Source organism: Streptopelia decaocto (assembly GCF_964273445.1).
Source record: "Streptopelia decaocto genome assembly, chromosome: 5".
Classification (NCBI taxonomy): Eukaryota; Metazoa; Chordata; class Aves; order Columbiformes; family Columbidae; genus Streptopelia; species Streptopelia decaocto.
Genome location: NC_138659.1, coordinates 64058455 through 64077516, shown reverse-complemented (window position 1 = coordinate 64077516; position 19062 = coordinate 64058455). Strand labels below are relative to the sequence as shown.

Genomic DNA, 19062 nt, shown 5'->3' with positions numbered 1-19062 from the left:
CGAACTGGATCATTGTTTTGCTTAACTCTTGCCAGCATCTAATAAATGGGTGGCATAGGGGTTTTCTTTTTAGTGTGGCTTGGGAGTTATTTGGCTTTATTAGATGGGAGGCTCAGCTACCGTGGGGAGGGGTGTCCGCTAGCTGCTGATGGTCTTCTTTGGTGCTTTGCAGTTGGTTGCTTTTATTAAAGTGCTTGGAGGAAGCTGAGTCCTCTTTTCTGTATGTTAATGCCAAAATTTAAGGCAACATTGCTATAATTTTTATGTTTATATCCTATTCACATACAGAAATGCATGTGTATACTTGCTCTGCTCTGTTGCTGTTCCGTGGGTGAATTTCAAGTTGTGCCACAGACTTCAGTGTCACATCATAAACGAGCTGCATTGCTGTCGAGCAGCACTGGCAGTGATTTCAGAAGAATACCCGCCTACCCGAGCACTTTAAGGAGCACAAGGTCTGGCGGTGCTTTTTCCAGCCGTGCTTTTGCTGCCGGTGCGGCTCTCCCCCCGCGCATCCCCGCCCGGACCGCACCCCCGCCGAGCGACATTTCCCGGTTGCCGAACCAGCAGCGACCATCGCCGTGTTCCGCGCCCCCCCCCGCTCCCGCCGCGCAGTCACGCCTCAGGGGAGCCGCCGCGGCCCCGCACCCACGGACACCGGCACCCACGGACACCGGCGCCCACGCATCCCCGCCCCGCAGGGAGGCCCCCGGCGCCGCCCCGCAGCGCGGCGGGCAGGGAGGGAGCGCGGCGGCGGCGCGGACCCGCCCGGCCCGGCCCAGCCCAGCGCCGCCGCCCCCCGCATCGGCCGCCGCGGAGGGCGCAGGGCGGCGCGGTCCCTGCGCTGTCGCCGCCGCGGCTCCTCGCCCGGCTGAGCCATGTCTGCCAGAGGTGGGTCTGTGCCGCCCCGGGCTCCGCGTCCCTGCGAGCGGCTGGGGCGCGGGCGGAGGAACCGCGCTTGACCTTGGGCGCCTGATCGTGCTGCAATGCCTGGCTCGCTGCGCTTGGGCGGAGGTTGCGCGGGCGATTTCGGAGCAGAGGGAGGCGAGGAGGTTCCCCCCCCACACCGGCCGTGTCCTCCCCGGTGCCATTGTGCAGCTCGGCTGGGGCTGCGGAGCGGGCTGGGCGCCGCAGAGCATCCTCCGGGCAGGGCGCCCCCGCACCTGCCGGGCGAGGCGTGGGGACCCGCTGCGCCTCTTCCCAGCGCCCGGAGCGACGGGGGGCAGCGGTGGTGGTGCGGCGGTTTGGTGCGTTTTAGATGGTGATGGGAGCGTATGTATGCAGAGAAAGGAATATGGTGGTGTGGGGGAGGTTTGGGGTCAGAACTCGGTGGTTATTACTACTTAGGAAATACTAACTGGTTGGTGCTGGTGTGTCTGCTGAGCGCTGCTGAGGCATCTGGTTTGTTCTGTCGTTTGTAAAGCAAGAGATCCCTTCAGGGTGTGGTGCTAAATCCAATCGGCAGATTATACCTCTGGTGGTGGACATTTGCATCCAGCTTGAAATTAATATTTTGAAGTTTTACTCCAAATTTGCATTTGTTTTAATAATGGCCTAAACTTGAATAGCTTTTGTCCTGTGCATGAATTGGTGCGTAGGCTCTGACGGTGCATTTGGGAAATTTTGGGCTGGAGATGAACAGATTGACTGCAGATCCTGCCTCTTCCCAAACTTCTGCTTCCGATTTGAGAAACTGATGCAGGTGTGGCCCTAGACTGGTGCTTTCATTTTGTGATGTTTTTAATTTTCTTTTTATTATAGTTAGTAGCAATTAAAGAGCTGGAGGCATAAAGTTAAGCATTTTCTGAACGTTGTCATAACAAAGCAGAAATACTTGTAAGCATCTCTTTTTTTTTCCCCCGAAGGAAGAGAGAAAATTACCTGCACAATAATGACAAGTCAAAACACCCCTGAGTTATCTCCAAATTGAAAAAATACTTTGTCAAAATTATGTATTACAAATTAACAAACTCCTGAATATAGGGATACATTTTTTTAATCCCTTTATTTTTCTGCATCTATTAAATAGTGCTCAGCATGTACCAGCTCTTTCATTTGCTTGGATTCCTGCTGCCATCCAGATGAGCTTCACGCACATGGAAGGCATCGGGCGACTGCTGAAAGGTTGTCAGCATTTTGTGGTTAGGACCATATTCCTAAAGCATCACACCCATTTCAGATATAAATAATAAATGGTGTTAGAGCAGCATCCTTCTTCATGGCACAGTGTTATCCTTGCTTTAGGAAAGAAATGGACCATATCGGTCTCCAAAGAATCAATTGCTGGAAGAACAATATTAGCCTCGGTGCTGTGCTAAGGCTGCATTAGTACTTGTGGGGAAAACCCAGCAAAGCTTTATAACATGTTGTCTTCAAAGGGGTACCTGGATTTGAGGAAGCGACAGAGAAACTTTGCCATTTCAGCTCTGCAGATGACTCCCCACAACAGTACTGTACAGAATGGGAAGCCAGGGAACGTTTCCACTGGCCATATTCCCTTTTCCTCCCCCCCACCATCCCTCGTTCCTATTCATCTGCACAACACATGATGTTTGATGCCTGCTAAATTCTGCTGGAGAGCTGCCTGGAGAAGAAGGGTGAATTCTTTCTCAGCCTCTCCCCTGCCATCTATTTTTTTCAGAGTAATTAATTGTTGAGAGAGAGAGAATGAGAGAGAGTCTGTAGGACTTCAGGGAAGTGGTGAATAAGATTCATAAAATAGATTAAGATATTAATTTCTATCAATATATGCTTTAACAAATGTACCTACTTGGAAAATAAGCATGTCTGTGCAAGTAAGTAGTGTTATTCAGTACTGACCAAAGGCTATTTGTGTATAAAGCAGTATATACCATTGTTACTAATAACCATTTTAAACATTATTGCTGTTAAAAATCTTACATATGAACTTACTTTTACACACTTACGTGGTATGATGGGTCTTAATGAGGTTACTCACAAGAACATAACTCAAATAAGAAATGAGTCAGTATGGGCTTAGGGCTTTGTTCAAATGTCAGATAGGAGCCCTTTGCTTCATGAAGGCAGATTACCTCATGCATATGCAGTCTTATTAAAACCACTGTATCATTGGGGTTTGCATGCTCAGCGAATATTGATTGTTAATATTTTATGTTGTGTTAGCTGTCCGAAAGGTGGTCGTTATTATTCTGAATGCATCAGGCACTTGGAGCTGTCTGCTTGTTGATTACATACCAAACATAACAAGAATAGCAAATGAGTTAAACATTCACCTGTGCCGTTTTTATTATTAAACTGCAGAAGATATTCAAGGGGTAGTAGAAAACCCACAATATTCTCAGTGTTCAATCTGTGCAGCTCTCTATTCATCTCTTTTGCTCCAGGAGGCAGCATGGTCTAGTGAACTGACTGCGAGAGATGACAGAAGAAACTCCTGAAATCCAGCAGTACCTCTGTACTTTTGGAACGTTCCTTTTAACTCTTCTGCTCTAGTTCCCTGTTGTTATTCAACCAAAACTACCCATATAGTCAATGACACTATGACAGATTGTAAGTCAATACATAAAGTATAACTGATAACACAAATTCATATAATTTTGCTTCAAGTGGAACTCTGAATGAGGAGTTTTACGCTTCTCTATTTGTAAAATACAAAAAAATGGTAGCTAATTTTTTCATAGGGGCTGCTGTGAGGACCAATGGCTCACCTGTGCTTTAAGATGAATTTTCTGAAATTATTCTTCGTTTTCTTCCACCCTTCACAGAGGAGGTAGTTGCAGTCCCTCAAGCCTGCCACTCACCCCTTGCTGTTACAGAAGTGTAAGGTCTCTAACGTTCTTCCACCGCTTCCCTCCTAGTACAGCTCTAGCAGATGTTTTGACCACATGCCAGATGCAAGAGCGTCGACGAGTATTCCCAGAAGCTTGAAGAAATAATCATTTTGGAAATCTTGTGACTTGATTGAACTGGGAGCCGAAACGAACTTTGAAAATCCCTTTTCACTTCCCTGTCGAGCTGGAGCCTTTCCCAGGGCTCTCAGGCCGGGCTCCGCAGCCTGTTGGGATCCGTGCAGAGCTGCTCTTGACGTCAGTCGGGCTTTTCAGTTTTGCAGATTGCAAAAAGCTTCATATTCTGCTTTCAGCTGCTGTTAAGTAGTTGCTGTTAGGACTCAAACATGACTGAATTTGGGTGTTGGAGGAAGCCTTATAAGATTGTTGCTTACCTAAGGGCTTGTTTGCAAAGAGCTGTAAATCCCCTGGATGAAAGACATTTTTCTAAAGCCAAGTATAACTGTGACCTACTTGTGCATGTTATCTCAAACTGCTTAAAAACTGTCAAAACTACTTGTTATCATGAAGGTCTACGTTAATGGAAAAATGGCTATTTTTAACTATTACAATCTTCAGTTATGCTAGAGCAAACAGGCCCAAATGGTAGTGTTTGCTATGGCCCAGTAGGAAGATCTTTGCTAAATTTCTAAATGTTGAAAGAATTAGCGTGAGCTGTATTTAGTCTAGTAGGCAACTTATTCAGGAAAAAGAAGGCATGTGAAATAGGACGTTTATCAATAGTGATGTCTTTTTAGGCTTTTTTTGTGCCATAACAAAAATCACTGCATTTTGACAGAAGCCAGTGTTAAGGAAATATTATTGCTGTCTAATATTAGCAAGTTGTACTGTGTCACTCTGTTGCTGCAAGTGTGGGTGTTATAGAGAAGGTAATTACATTTTTAAGCCTACTCAATAGTGAAAGTAGTAGAATTGTTTAGCTTAAGAATTTATTTTATAATACAATCTTTGTCTTTTCCTATTTGGTTTTCTAACAAATGTAGATCAAACCCTTCTCATTCCAGACAAATAAATCACCTTAGCACTGGTGTGAGGGAGGTTTTCTCCTCATTTTACAGGTGAGACAAGAAGTGAAATGATTATTCCAAATATGTGTAAAGACTTATGTTTTTTTTTTCTCTAGTTACTTCTTATAGGGCTTGAACCTCAATTTAGTGGCTTAAGTAGCTCAGAGCACCTGGATTGTCACTGCAAGTTGTACTTGTCTGTACATGAGAATCAGTAGCTGCAGCCAAATCTTTAGGCCTGGTAGAGCTTTTGTTTTGATGAGGAAGAAGAAAATGTTACTGAAATGCACAATTTAATCAGTAGTATCTCTTTTAAGCTGCTCCTTTTTAAGTTTTGTCTCTCGTCCCATCTTTTTTCCCCCTCAACAAAGCTTCGTCTGTGCTGTTTAACTTTTGTGATTAATGAAAATTAGTCCTGAATGCATGGAAAAAGTTGCATAGACTAATGGCAACAACAAGAGGAAACTGGGACAATGAGGTAGAATCTATTTTAGATGCATGGCTTTGAAAGGAATTGCACAGAAGGAAAATAAGCATCAGCTTATGGATGGAAAAGCCAGCAAAATTGCTTTTAGTGAAGAACACCAGAACCTCATGTGTTTTGCAGTCTCTGAAAACAATCTTTTGGGGATTTTTTTTTCTTTAATAGATTCAGATTGAATATTTTGAATTATTTTTAATCTAATCTGTTAGTAAAATGAAAACCACACATGGTTAGTTCATGTGACTGGTGTAGTATTTCTTAGGTTTGCAGTGTAAAGGCAGAAGCACACAGTGGAAAGCAGACTTTGGTTGATAAGTTCCATGACCAGCAAGTAGCCCCTTATTTTTTTATCATATGCCGTTTAGGTACAATGGTTTTATAATTAGGTGTTGTTCTTCATTAAAACCCAAAGAAAACTCTTAGACCTTACACAGAAATAGGAGAAAAAACCTCTGTGAGATGCACATTTTTTAAATGCTCAGCCCTTATTGTGGCATGTTTTCAGAACTTAATTTTTAGAAGCTCATACTCAAATTAGAGTCTCAATACTGTAAACATTATTGAGCATTACATTCTGTATGTTTACCAGTACCATATGGTATGTAGGGAAATCTTTAATTTGTAAACAAGGCTTCAGCGAGGTACACCTGTGATGGAGGAGACTTACGTTCTCCTTTTCCCATTTGTAAGTCAGAATTAGCGCTTGGGTGAGTCAGTTTGTTCCATGTAAACCATGAAACACAGGCACATCCACAACACCATGCCTGCTGTTCATGTGCATGCATTGAGTTAAAGTCAGGGTGGTGCTGATGGTGCGGAGCATTAGCGAGGGCTGAATGGGAGCTCCCTGACTACCTGCCTAGTTTCTTGTGTGGATTTTGCAGCATATGGTGACTTCAGTGCTGTGGCGAATGGTTTGCTGTGGCCCATCTCAGCAAACTCAGCTGTGGTGGTGACTGTGGTGAGATGACATAGCCTTGGAGTTACTTGGCCATGGCCAGAAAAGATTGCATGCACTTCACACTTGGTGAAAATGATTAATTTGTTCATCTAAGATCTATGTTTTTGAAGTGGAAGGAGGACTTGTTGTCATCATTTTAAAAAAGACTGATTGTAAAAAGGTATGATGAGCCAGAGTGTTTTGTGACACCAGGATGTTCTCTGCCTTCAGAGAAGGGGTGCTGGGATCCCTGCTGTGCTGGGGGGTGCCTGAGAGACATGGGAGAGATGCTGTGACCAAGGGGCGCTCTGGGAACGCATGAAATAGGAAACATCCAAAGAGAATGTTCTCTAAAGTGAGGCTATTTTGTTCTCTAAAGTAAGGTTATTTTCTTCCCCTGTGGGATATTTGCAGTTTCAACTTACAGGGGGGTGAGAGAAGAAACGTGCAAGTCAGTCAGCAGATTGTGAGGTTCTGACTCCGTGAAGCCCTTAGACCTGTGCTTAGCTCTTTTTGGAGCGTGCTGAGAAGTGTGGTACATGTTGCTGTTGACTGATGAAGCCAACAGGGTCTTTTTGTGTTTCACGGGCATAGACATTTTCTTGGTGACTTACCGGCATGGTGCTTAGTAGTGATCCTTCTGGAGACAGTTAGAGAAGTGAGCCGTCTTATCACAGGGGACTTTCCGAGCACATCACGATAAGAAGTTTTGGTTCACTCCTTCCTTACTAATAAAGATGGTTTATTTTGTTTCTGGAACTGCACAAACAATTCGTGTATTGTCATAGAGATGGGCACGTTTTAATCCAAAGTGCAAAGCTGAAACAGTTTTTGTAACATTTTTTTAGTACATGCCATTCCCTTTGCTATCCATGAAACCTCAACTTAGTTGTTTCTAATGTGCCCTCATTTTAACTACTCTTTCCTCCAATGTAAGTCCTGTATGAGTAAGGACTGTGGGATTTCACTCAGTAAAAGCATTCTGCTTTAATTACTGTTATTATAAACTTGATTTTGTTTCTATCACATCAGGCTCGCATGAGGCATCTTTGATCAAAAGAGAAGTCGGGAAAACTGCTGTTCAAATTATGGTTTCTTTTCAACCAGTGATGAAAGCTTTCAGTTTATTTTTGGCATCAGAAAGTCTGCCTTTCTCTGGTCTCCCACTTCTGTTAACCTGTGTTTGTGGAAGATTTGGCTTCAATAAAGACTGTGAAAGGTGAATGAGTTTCATAGAATTAGAATGCAAAAGAAGAGATGGATTTAGGACTTGCTGTTTCACTGAGGATAATAGTAAGTACCTTGTTCAGTGGAACAGGGATATAGTTGAGCCTATGGTCAATAGACAGTGTGTAAATCAATGGTTTTCTTGGAGTGAGAACCAAAAGAAAACCCGTTTTTTTTCTTGAACGGAAGAACACCTGAGTGAAGCACAAATCTAAGCACCTTTAAAATTAGGTTTAGTTGCACAAGGAATTATGCAGAGTATTACCCATCATGAAGCGATCTTTTATGCCTATTAATGAAAGCTGACATTATGTAAGTATACTAATTTTCTCTGCCGAGGACTTTCTTTATCCCAGTCAGAAGGATGTGTACACGCATGAACAGGCTGTACTAAGGTGTGTGTGAATGTCCCTGTTCCGTAAAAAGAAACCTGTAGATGTCTTCAGTGGTTTCTGATGAGCAGAGCTGTAAGACCTATTACCTTTCGCTGGAGTTGTGCCCAGTTTGATTGGTTTTAATCTTAGTTTCACCTCTTCTCATGAATATCCTCATGCATATGAATGTAGGTGCATGAGACAGGATTTGAATGCATCTATGGCTTTCTGCTGTGTACTTTTCTCTTGTATTGTCCTAGGAAGCCAATAAAACAATTAAATGATAATCAAACAATCAATTAAAAACCTGTGGCATATGTAAATAAGAACAAAGCTTATTGCAAGAAGACAATATTATTATATAATATGTGGTTATCCAAAACTATTTATTCTACCTTATGAGCTGGAGATAATCCCAAAATTATCCAGTCCAGACTTTGATCTAATAAAACTTTGATCACTGCTGAACTGACAGCTGCTGTAAAAAGCCTATGTCATATTTCTCTCTTAGTAACACTGGCTAAATCCAAAATAACTGAAAAAAGAATGTGACGATTGCAGCTTAGGGATGCTTGCTGACTTGACCTGAAGTAATCTCTGTCCAAAAATGTCTGTAAATATTTTTTCTGGTTTCCGTTGCCAGATGTTTTGATATTTGAGATGAATAACAAAAACGTTTTGTGTACTTGGATGTGTAATCCACATTTGGAGGCCAGTGTTTCAGAGAAAGAGGCTCTGATTAACTGATTATGTTCATATATAATACGATCAATTTACAATAAAATTATGATGCCATTATCTTGCTTTCTATCTTTCTGAAAATGTCATTTACAATTTAAAAAATGTAAGTGGCTAATGTCTGTGACTGTATTCTAGTTACCACAGTGATACCATGTTTCTTTCCATACTTGCAACATAGTAAATGTTTTCCTATACATGTTTGTGTAGGAAACACAGCTTGTGATGCTCTTCCCTGTGGCTGGACAGTGGCAATTTTTTCTAGGTTTAATATTTTAAAACTTAAAGAAGAATTAAACAACAAAAAAAAGAGCCACTTAACCTTTTATTCCTCATAATTTGAGGTTTTTTAAAATAGCAGAATTGTAAGGGTTAACAGAGCTGACTTGTAAAGTTTCTTTGGAACTGTTGGATTTCTACCCATAATGCATTCAGTAAGGAGAAGCTGAAAACTTAGACTCAAATGGTGGTTGATTTTATGATCTTTAATGTACTTTGTATATCTAGATGTACCATGACCTCAGTCCCTACATAACGTGGGGGTTTTTCAAATCTGTGCGGCAGGGATGTTGAGAGGTTCGTGTCAGGTTTGGTACCGTGTTTCAAGAGTGAGGTGCCATGGAAGGGCCACATCTTGTTCTTCCTTCCACCAGGCTCTGTGGCTTTTTCTGCCCGGTTTGTGGTGGGGCAGAAGTTAAGCAGGGCAAGATTCGACCTCTCCCCTCTTTCGCTGTGTGTTCTCCTGCTGTCTGGCTCCCTGCTTAATGTAGATTATCTGCAGATGGAAAGTTTTCTTTAATAACACTGGTCTTGTCTTTTGGGCAGTAAATCCTATTATGCTAAACATGTTCAAAATTTAGGTTTGGGAGATTTTCCGGACTTTTTGCGATAGCGGTTTCCCTCTCTGTCCTGCTTTTGTGGATACCGGGAGTTCTCATTTTTCCTTTCTGCCAGGCACACAGGCCAAGCAGACCGGTGCTAGAAGATGCACTTTATTCTCTGTCCATTGTTGCCACTGCGTATTTATCAAAAGCAAAAAGCCTGCGTGCCTGAAGGGGGATTAAGAATCCTACCATCTTGCTATTTATGATGCTCAGGAGGTATTTTTAGCAAAGGTTGTTGGCGCTGCTGCCCGAGGGGCAGGTCAGGAGGCAGCCAGCCGAAACTAATGGGTGCTGTGGCTGGGCCTGCAGGGAAGGGCTGATCCCCGCAAAGATCCCTTTGGTGGTTTTGTGCGTGCGTATGAATGTGTATGTGTACACAGAAACAGATTTGGAGTCTGTGTATAGAAAGCAACTAAAGAAACTATAATCACCTGTGCTCACTGCAGCCATTTGAAAGAGGGGAGGAGATTAATTCATTCTCTGTTCCACACTATTTGCCTTTCTGAAAGATCATTAGAGTTACGTGAAATGTTTTTTATATGATACTCAGTTTCCATAGCTGAACCCTCCCTCCAAATATACAGGTCCAGCAAGAACTGTGTGTTACTAATACAGATTATGACTCAGTTTTCTGAGGAAGCAAGGTCAAGATTAAGCCTTGTTCTGCCCTTGTTAAATTTGCTTCCTACACTTTCCTCTGGAGACAAGTCACGAGAGCAGTGGGTGAAGGAGATGGTGAGTAAGAGCTGGAGAGAGTGGAATAGAATAGAAGGGCACCTGAGAACAGTGAGCAAAAGAGACAGATTTGAAGAAAAGTGAGGGCAGAGAGTGTCCCTGGAAATCCTTCTTCCAGCTCTTACAGAGACGGAACTGACACAGACCAGAACTGGCCCTGAAACTGAATAGATCAGAAGAGATGGGAGTAGAGAACGTTTGGAGAGTTACAATAAGTGTCCCGATGTCAAAAAGCTTTTTGTTTTGATTTCTTTGTTTTTGGGACGCTCCGAGTGGCCCAGCAGTCAGTCCAGGAGAGCACTGGAACAACTGTCCTTACACTTGCTGCAAATATTTTTGTGATTTTCTGAAGGGAGTGGAGGAAAGTGTTGGTTTGAAATTGCCGTAGGTAAAACTGAGCTGCCTAAAACCTCTGAACGCTTCACAGACTCATGTGGGAGCTGGTGCTCTGCCAGCTCTGATTTTTAAGCAATTAGGTTTCTCTCCCAGCCTGATGAAGTTCTGCTTCTTTATCTATATCACACAGCATAGAGCCTGGGAAGGGAGGGGGGAACACACGTGCAAGCATATGACTTTTCAGGGGAAAAATATAAAATGAAGTTTGGTGCCATGTTTCCGTGTTTATGTAGCAAAGGACTGATCTTCATGGAGATGAACATCTCCAGCCCGGCTGTGTTTCCATCCTGCCGAGTTACAGTCTGTGTTGCTACTTGAGAGTACAATCTGCTGTTTTCCTTGAATACACTGTTAATTCTTTTCTGCTAATGCTTTCTTTGCACTGCAAGTTGAAGTTTCACACAGAAGTATTAAGAGATTTCCTAGGACAATTAGGAAACCCCATCAGCTGGGGAATGTAAAGGAACTAGAAAGCATAATACTGACAGAAGTCTTATGTTAACTCTTTGGGAATGGATTAATTATGAGATCAGCTATGATATCCTCTTGATTTCTGACTTATCTAAAGAACACCACAGATGCAGCCAGAACTGATCAAAAGTGTTTTCATGAATACAACAACTAGTTTTTCTATTTACAAAATTCACTTAATGTAAGTGAAATTGGAGAGACAGAAGGAATAACAGGATGAGAAAATAAATTCCACAGGAATCATCATTGCTGCCTAAACACTAGTAATGCTATTAAGTTCCAAACTTAACAGTTTTAGTCAGAATATATCTTCCTTCATGCTGGCGGGAAAGCTCAGTTTACTTAGTGTGTTCTCATTTTCTTATTCCAGCAATAAATGCTATGTCAAAAATGCAGCCAATGGATCATAGAAGAGTTAGAGTCTCTGAGATTTTTCCAAGTTCTAGGGTAAAAAAATGATGTCTTGACACCAATATGGGGAGGGTTGGTCAGTTTAAAATGCATGTTAGTGTTGCCTGCTCAGAATTTCTTTCAAGTGCATAGTTCTTAGTAAAGAATTAATTGATGTTTCTTCCCCAGTCTGTATTGCAGGAAAAATACTCATCATGGATTGATGAGTTCTTTAATCCTATTAAGTTTCTTTTTCTACCCTACCCTCCTTAATTTCTATATGCAAAATAACCCACTAGGAAATCTTTAATTTGGCTTTTCATTCTGTCAAACATTATTTACTGCTAATATTTATGGGTTCTGTAAGCACGCTACTCTTAATGCTTCATCTTGGGAGTGCAAATGTTTAGCATCAAGTTCATTTTTCACTGGGAACTAGAAGTTAAAAGCCTTTCAAAAATGGCTATTTTCCTGTTTTGTATGTCTTGAAAATGTCAGGCAGTACTGTTGGTTACACTTGAGCACAATATTCTGCAGAATCAGAGGGTGAGAGCGACACAGCGATTTGATCTTTCCTAAGTGCTTCAAAAAATAATCAGCATGCCTTTTATTTCTGATCTACTTCTTGGCTGAATGGCTTTGCTCATTTTATGGACAAAGAATACATTGACAAAAAGGCTTTTTTAGTAGCGGAGCTCTTTGAAGACAAGTTGTCCCTCTGCTGTTGTGTGAATCTGGAATAACTGTGGAGGCCAGCAGAGTAATTCCAGATTTGTGCTGATCAGAGAGATGAATTGGTCAGATTTTTGGTGAGGATATGAAGTAAAGGAAGACATTGAATAGAGGATGGGTGATAGAGACAGTTCATCCTACCTTGGAAAAGCGACAGAGCTCGTTCGAGTCCCTTCACCATTAGTATTTTGTAACACAGGGTTCTGTGTTATGGGACATATGGGTTTATTCAGCTGCGTTCTGCCTGAAACCCTATTTTGGAGACTTGCTTTAATTTTTTTTTCATGTTCGTTTGTATATGACAGCACTACAGAGAACCTCAACAATACATTGGTATTTAGAAATGTAGTTGATAATGAAGATAGTCATACTTTAGCATGTGTAAAAGAGAGTTAATTGTATATGCAGTGATTCTTAAGCGGAGGTGAATAAGTATTCCCCCTCATTTGAAAGCACAAAAGTAGGCATTGTGGTCTTTGGGAGATTGTTCATCCTGGCAGTTACAAGAGTCTGGGTAAAATCTGTATTTCATCCACAATCTGCTTTACCTGATCTAGATAACATGCTATCCTAGAAGGAAGGTGTGAAAATTACTTTTAGCTGTTTCTAGAGTGTTGTGACTGAAGTCAGATGTAGGTTAGTGCAGAGAAGTTATATAAAACTCTTAATGAGTTCTGTATATTAATCAAAATATTGGTGTCCCTTCCTCTTTCTCTCCCTTCCTCCCTCCAGGGCTAAACCCTGCTCTGAACTGAGCACCTCTGTTGAATTCTCTTGCCATCCTGGCAGCCACATTGGAAAACTGCTGGAAACATGAGGAACTTCACAAATTGTATATGCATGTATATAGATGTTTTTATTCAGTTATTCATGATCAGCTGCTGCTGATCATGATTTCTGGTGAGCCGAACCACACACAAGTATCCTTTTTTTTGCCTAGTGCACAGTTTGCTTTCTAGTCATTCCTTATCTTCTCCAAAGAAAGTGCAGTACCTGGATATAGTTGTTATTTAGTTTTAATACCTCTTTGTTATAACTAGTGTGCCAGTAGGAGCATGGAGGTCTGACCCCTGATGTAGAGCATGGTGGCTTTCTGTTCTGGAGGACATAAACACTGTCAGCACCATGAAGAGAGCTGAGACATTGTTCAGTAGCCAGGGGCAGAGATTTATTGCATGTTTTAGTTACCTTTGCATCTTTTCATTACCTTTTACAAGGTAAACACCCTGTAAAAGAGAGCTGCAGAAGGGAAGGCAGCATGTTGCGTTATGTTTCATTATGTTTTCTGATGCTGAATTCATATTAATTTCTTCTGCATGTTTGTTGGTTTGTTTGTTTGTTTGTTTTTAAGCAGAGATTTGGCAATGGGTGTTTTTCGATGTATTTGATGTTTGGCCATCTGGAGCTGAACAGAGCTTTAGTCACACACGTTAGCTGTGTTAAGTGGAGCAGTGTAGGATACAGGGCCCAGATTCAATTCTGAAGTAAGCACAGTGGAATTAGCAAACTTACACCAGGACTGGAGCGGGTCTTACAGGTGGCCATTTGCTATGCGGTTTACCGAGAAATTTCATCTTGTTTTCTCATCTCTGGGGGAACTTGATGTGAAAATGCTCGGGATGCTCGGGGTAAATTGCTGGATAAGTAAATGGAAACCCGTCAAATAATTTCCACCACTTTGTTTCTATCCAAGTTAAATAATAAGTACTTCTCTCCTGGTAAAGCTTTGTAGGGAATTTGGGACCTGCTAATGGCCCAGAGCTCATGCTTACAGAACCTATACTTTTGGGCTGCATTTAGGGTGCATCGTATTCCTGAGGTATCTCCCCAGGCCCTGCATTGCTGGAGCTTTCTGCCCCAACTTTTCCAGAAGGGATGGCTCCAAAAGCAGAAGAAAGTGAATACAGCGTTATTAGGTGGTTGAATGATTTACTGTTGGTTTGTGTGTTGACTTTGTGTACAGTGTACAGGGGATGGTATTAGATTCAGTGGACAAGTTTCCTCATGTAACAGGATCTCTATTTCCTTGAAAATGAGGCTGTCAACACCCTTCTGGGTAACCAAATGTATATTCTGCAAACATTATTGCTGGTGATGTTTCTGCAGTCCGTGATTGTGATGTCCATCTTCCTTCTGGATCACATGAACAGCTCATAACTGTTTCTCCTACCCCCGTAACAAGGCACCAATGGGCCTGTGTCTCCAATCGGCTGACTTTAAAAGACGCTTGTATTCTGTGTTTCAGGTTTATCTCTGTGAGGAAGAATATTACTTTCATGTCACTTTCCCTCTACTTGTAAGTTGGCCTTGTAAATGTTTTGTTAGTACCAAAAGGAGATCATCGTGGTTTCTTGAAGGGAGGTATCAAGGCCGAGCCTAGTTAGGCTGGAGGTGGTGCCATATACAGGAGCATGAACTATATTTCTGTCGCTGAAATCCAGGTATGCAGGAAACAAAGCCTTATGTTGCTCCTGTCTACAGATCAGAGATGTGATTGTAACTTGCCATAGGACATGACATAACAGCTTTAATTGAGATAGTTTGGGTAACAGTACAAGGGAAGTCACAGCGGCCCAAGGTTTAGGAAAGAACCTGTATGTTTTGATGAATAGGCTGAGTTGAAATTCATATCACTGTGATTAATTGTTAGTTGGGTATGGCGACTGCTGCTGTGGTTAGGCTTTTCATGTGGTTTTAGGCAAGTCCCTGAGATTCATTTCAGAATGTCTCTACCTGTTTTGGTTGCATTCTTGCAAACTTCTATCTAGTGTGCTGCCCAGCCTGTCACTAAGTTTTTTTTCTGTGTGTGGCACAGCTGGACAGAATGAAAACCAGCAGGATAATAAATGTATGTAGCTTCAGGTGTTTATTTTGTAAACAGGTAGTCTAGCTAACAGCTAAGGACTTCTATTGCTCTTGGACTTTGGTTTCTCGGCTGCAGACAGCTGCTCACAAACAGCTGTGTTGCTCCATTTTTACAAAGCTTTGAGGATTAATGATTTTAATGGACAATACAGTAGAGGAACTTCGCTAAATCAGTTCTCCCTCATTTTGGTGCTCATGCTCTTTAATAATTAAAATTATTGCCCATAGTGGTTTTCTGCCTTTCCTGATGTCCAGAAGAGCAGTTCTAGACCTGACACAAGTGCTTGTATTCTTGTGCAGATGAGCCAAGGGCTGAGCCTAAACCGCTGCCATACAGAGGGTCAGGAGCTGCAGAACAACTTCCCTTCAACAGTCTTTAGGAAGATTGTAGGAGGTGATCTGTGAAACCACCTCACCTGGATTTTCAGGTTTGGTATAGAAGAAATGGTTAAGTGGTGCAAATTGTGGGAAATGGAGTATCATACAGCCCAGATACGGAATCACTCGGTGAGAAAACGCACTAGTGCTACTGTTAGTGAAGTTCATTGTAAAGTATCTGGTTAGCGGACATTTCCTGAGATTTAAATGCACCACCATGAATTTTATTTCTGAAGGTCAGACTGGCTGATGGTAGATAGATGCCTTAAAATCAGTGGATGGTGGAATGAGAATACTTTGAGGCAGCAGTCATGGGACCCGCTTTGAGCAGGACCTCTCACCATCACAGCCATCAGCCGTCACCTGTAAGGTGGTCTTTTCCTTCAAGTGCAAACTGTCATGCCAATCTGGTGAACAGAACTGCCTGTTGAGGACATGGGGCCAATGAGGTGGCTCAAGGCCTTGCCTGGCAACATTTACTCTCATGGTCCAAACTCAGACTGCAGTTTGTAGTGTGAAGTCACCTGCATCACTAGATTTTTGGGATTTTGTTTTGGAAGCATTGGTTACTTAGGTCTGTCCACTTCCTGAATTTGTGGTTTGCTAAGCAAGGATGTAACTTAAAAGAGTTGAGTCTTTATAGCAAGTTGCTGTTGTTAGTATGTTTAAGAAGGTTCAGAGCATGGCAATCAGGAAGTTTTGTGTCTGTGTTACCACTGATGTCATTCAGAGCTGGCCCTAATTCTGTGATGCTCCACTGCTAAGTACAGGCCAACTCGGGCTTTCCTCAGTGCTGCAGCTTCTCTCCTACTCTGTGATTCAACACACCGGGTGTCTGTGGTTGGTGTGATCTATGATGGCAGGTGCAGGTCGAGATATAGGAGAGGATATATAAGATGAGGCTGTTACAGTGAAGGAGGTTAGAAAGCACAGATGATGGCATAACCTAGTAATGCTGTGTTGGTCCTTCCCTGTCATCTCCAGCACACTAAGCGTGTCTCCCGTTACCTAATCCACAGCGGTGCTGTCTCATTTGTGCAAGAAGAACGTTAATGATATTTCAAATAGGCTTAAGTAGGATTTAAGTGTCATGCAGATGTGGGCTAATCTTTTGCATGGGGTTGTAGTCAGCTTTTTATGCAAATGCATAGTTGGCCTTTTTGCACAGATGTAGATAGGTACGAAAATGAACAGGTTTGAATTACAAATACGAGTTCTTTGAAGTCCACTTGGTAACCCAGAGAGTGTCTCAGTATCTCTAACGCACTGTCCTGAAAAGATAGAAGAGACATTTACTACAGCATTTCATAATGCAAATCTATTTCTAGTTATGTGTCTTGTGATGATCAGGGAAAAAGAAAAGTGTTGTTTTTTTTAATTTGAACAGGGTAAGTTAAAAGACAAAATCGACTTTCTCCAGCTTAACTGCATTAAAAGAAAATACAATTGGAAAAAATATCTGTAACTGTATATTTTATGTTACCTGCCCAGTCATAAATTGATATACCAGATGATCAACTTGAAGAGGAAGAAGTCCAGAATAACTTACAACCAGAGGCTTGTATCAAAGCCACACTAGGGAACAGAATAGAGCAGGTTTAAAGCTGTATTTGGATGACCTTCAAATCCCATCTGCAGATTTTGTTTTAGCTTCAAGTTTCAAATGTCAGCTGCAAGTAGATCATTGCATCAGAAACAGTTCGGCAATAAAAGATCAAGGATATCCTCTCTTTGCATTTGTTTTAGAGGAGACAGAACTGTGTTGCCTCCTCGGGAACTGCTGTCTGTGGGTAGACTGATGTCTCTGGACAGAATTGGGAGATGTTGCACACTGGCACTGGGTTGATGTATTAATCAGGGGTGAAAACTGGAATACCTCCACTAGGTAAAACAAAAGCACTAAAAATCCTCTATGTTAACATATTATAACGTACTGCTTTCGTCTGGTATTCAGGTTTTATGTCATGAGGCGTGAATATCCGTGGCTAAGAGCTGTAAAGATTTAGAGAGTGTGGATGTTGGGGAAAGACAGCCAAAACAATACCAGGGTATACTCAAGTATATTTAGCCAGTATTATAATCTCTTACCTCCTTGAGCTACAAAATTTACCAACAAATCCAAAAGGCAGGCTGAAGGGAGAAATCTCCATCCCCTGTTTTAGTTGTGGGCTTCCCTCTTGTGCTTCCGTTGCTTATATGAAAGAAATCGGGATACAGGGGAAGTACATGCAAGACATTGTTATTTTAGAAGCAAAACATTAGGTCAGAGGTTTCTGTCAGCCAGGATGGCCCTTGAGTCCAGTAAAAGCATTTGAGCCTTAGCTGCCTCCAAGAGGCATTTGGCAGAACTGGAGGGTTGCTCAGAGAATGAAGAAGCTGCTCTGAAGTGCTGTGAAAGCTTCAGGAGCTTTAATTGTTGCCACTGATGTCATTGAAGCCTGATTCCCACTGGAACTTCCTTTGTGTTAATTATGGTCCTGAGCATGATAACTTGGCAAACGCAGCTGCAGCGTTGCTGTTGCATCAGTTAATTAATCAGCAGGCTGGGCTGGAGGGAAGTTGTGTTTCTTTGCTTGTTATAAACAGCTGTAGAGAAGTGGAAAGGTTTTGACGCCTGGAAGTCCCTTTTCAGCCGTGTTACAGTGTGAGGGCTGCAGGGTCCTAACACTAGTGTGCAGATCTCATATGGCCATGTTTTCAAAAGCATTGGTGGTGCTTTTTATCAAAAAGGAAATATAAAACACATTGAATCTACAAAAGCAGCTCATCTTTGACTCCTTAATACAGCTATAAGAACAGGCTTTATGAATAAAATTAATCCAGCTTTAATAACTTTTTAAAATAACTTTCACACGTAAAGAAGATCATATTAGGAATGAATTGAAGATATGCAGAGTGGTTTTCCTAGGCAAATGTAGAGGGATTATTTCTGGGATGGCTTTGGGAATAGCTTGCTTGCTGTGGTGATGCTGATTTCCCTGTAGGGTTGTTAGTGTTCCCTTAGTGCCTCTTGCTGACCTGCTGCTTGAAGCAATGCAAACATCTGAAGAACACCGCTCGTAGGATTCCCAAGCAAAGCCTCAGCTGTAAGAACATGGCCTTTGAAGTGACCTCTGTCAGTCCGTCCCTGCAATGCTCTGACCCTCTCTTTATCTGGTCCTGTTAATCATAAGGAATATTTATGGAATTTGATGTGTGAAGTGCAAGCTGTAGCAGCTGAATGTTGTTTCAGCTAAACTTTGAAGCTGATGAGATGGCATGTATTTACATTGCTGAACTGGGTCACTCCTTTTCTTTGTGAAATTTGATTCTGAACATGCTTGGGAGCCGAAATAACACTTTTCTAACACCGTTATTTGGTTCTTTAGGCAGATAAAAGCCTCAAGCTGCTTTGTGTAACATGCCTCACAGATCCTCTTGTTGGCTTTTTCTAAGGCAAAAATAACTTCCAGAAATGTCAATAGAGGTGAGAAATGATTATTTTGGAGCTCGTAAATTAAGCTAACTGCACTGAAGATATGTTCTTTTTATGTGGTGATGTGAAACAGTGATAAATATGACATATTCATAGTGATATTCTACAATCTGTAATTATGTTCTTCCTCATTCGT

General features: G+C 41.9%; 1 protein-coding gene across 4 annotated transcripts in view; it reads left to right on the top strand.

The window, feature by feature from the left end:
• ABLIM1 (actin binding LIM protein 1) overlaps positions 1–19062 on the top strand; it is a gene marked incomplete at its 5' end in the record, with an annotated part of 210397 nt that overhangs the window by 9948 nt on the left and 181387 nt on the right. The window contains one exon of one of the 4 annotated variants that reach the window (XM_082052502.1): positions 531–891. The exons of the other annotated variants lie outside the window; for them this stretch is intronic. Within the exon in view, the coding sequence (XP_081908628.1) occupies positions 879–891 (13 nt within the window). Of the gene's footprint in view, positions 1–530; positions 892–19062 lie in introns of those variants that run through there. 4 annotated transcript variants of the gene reach the window in all.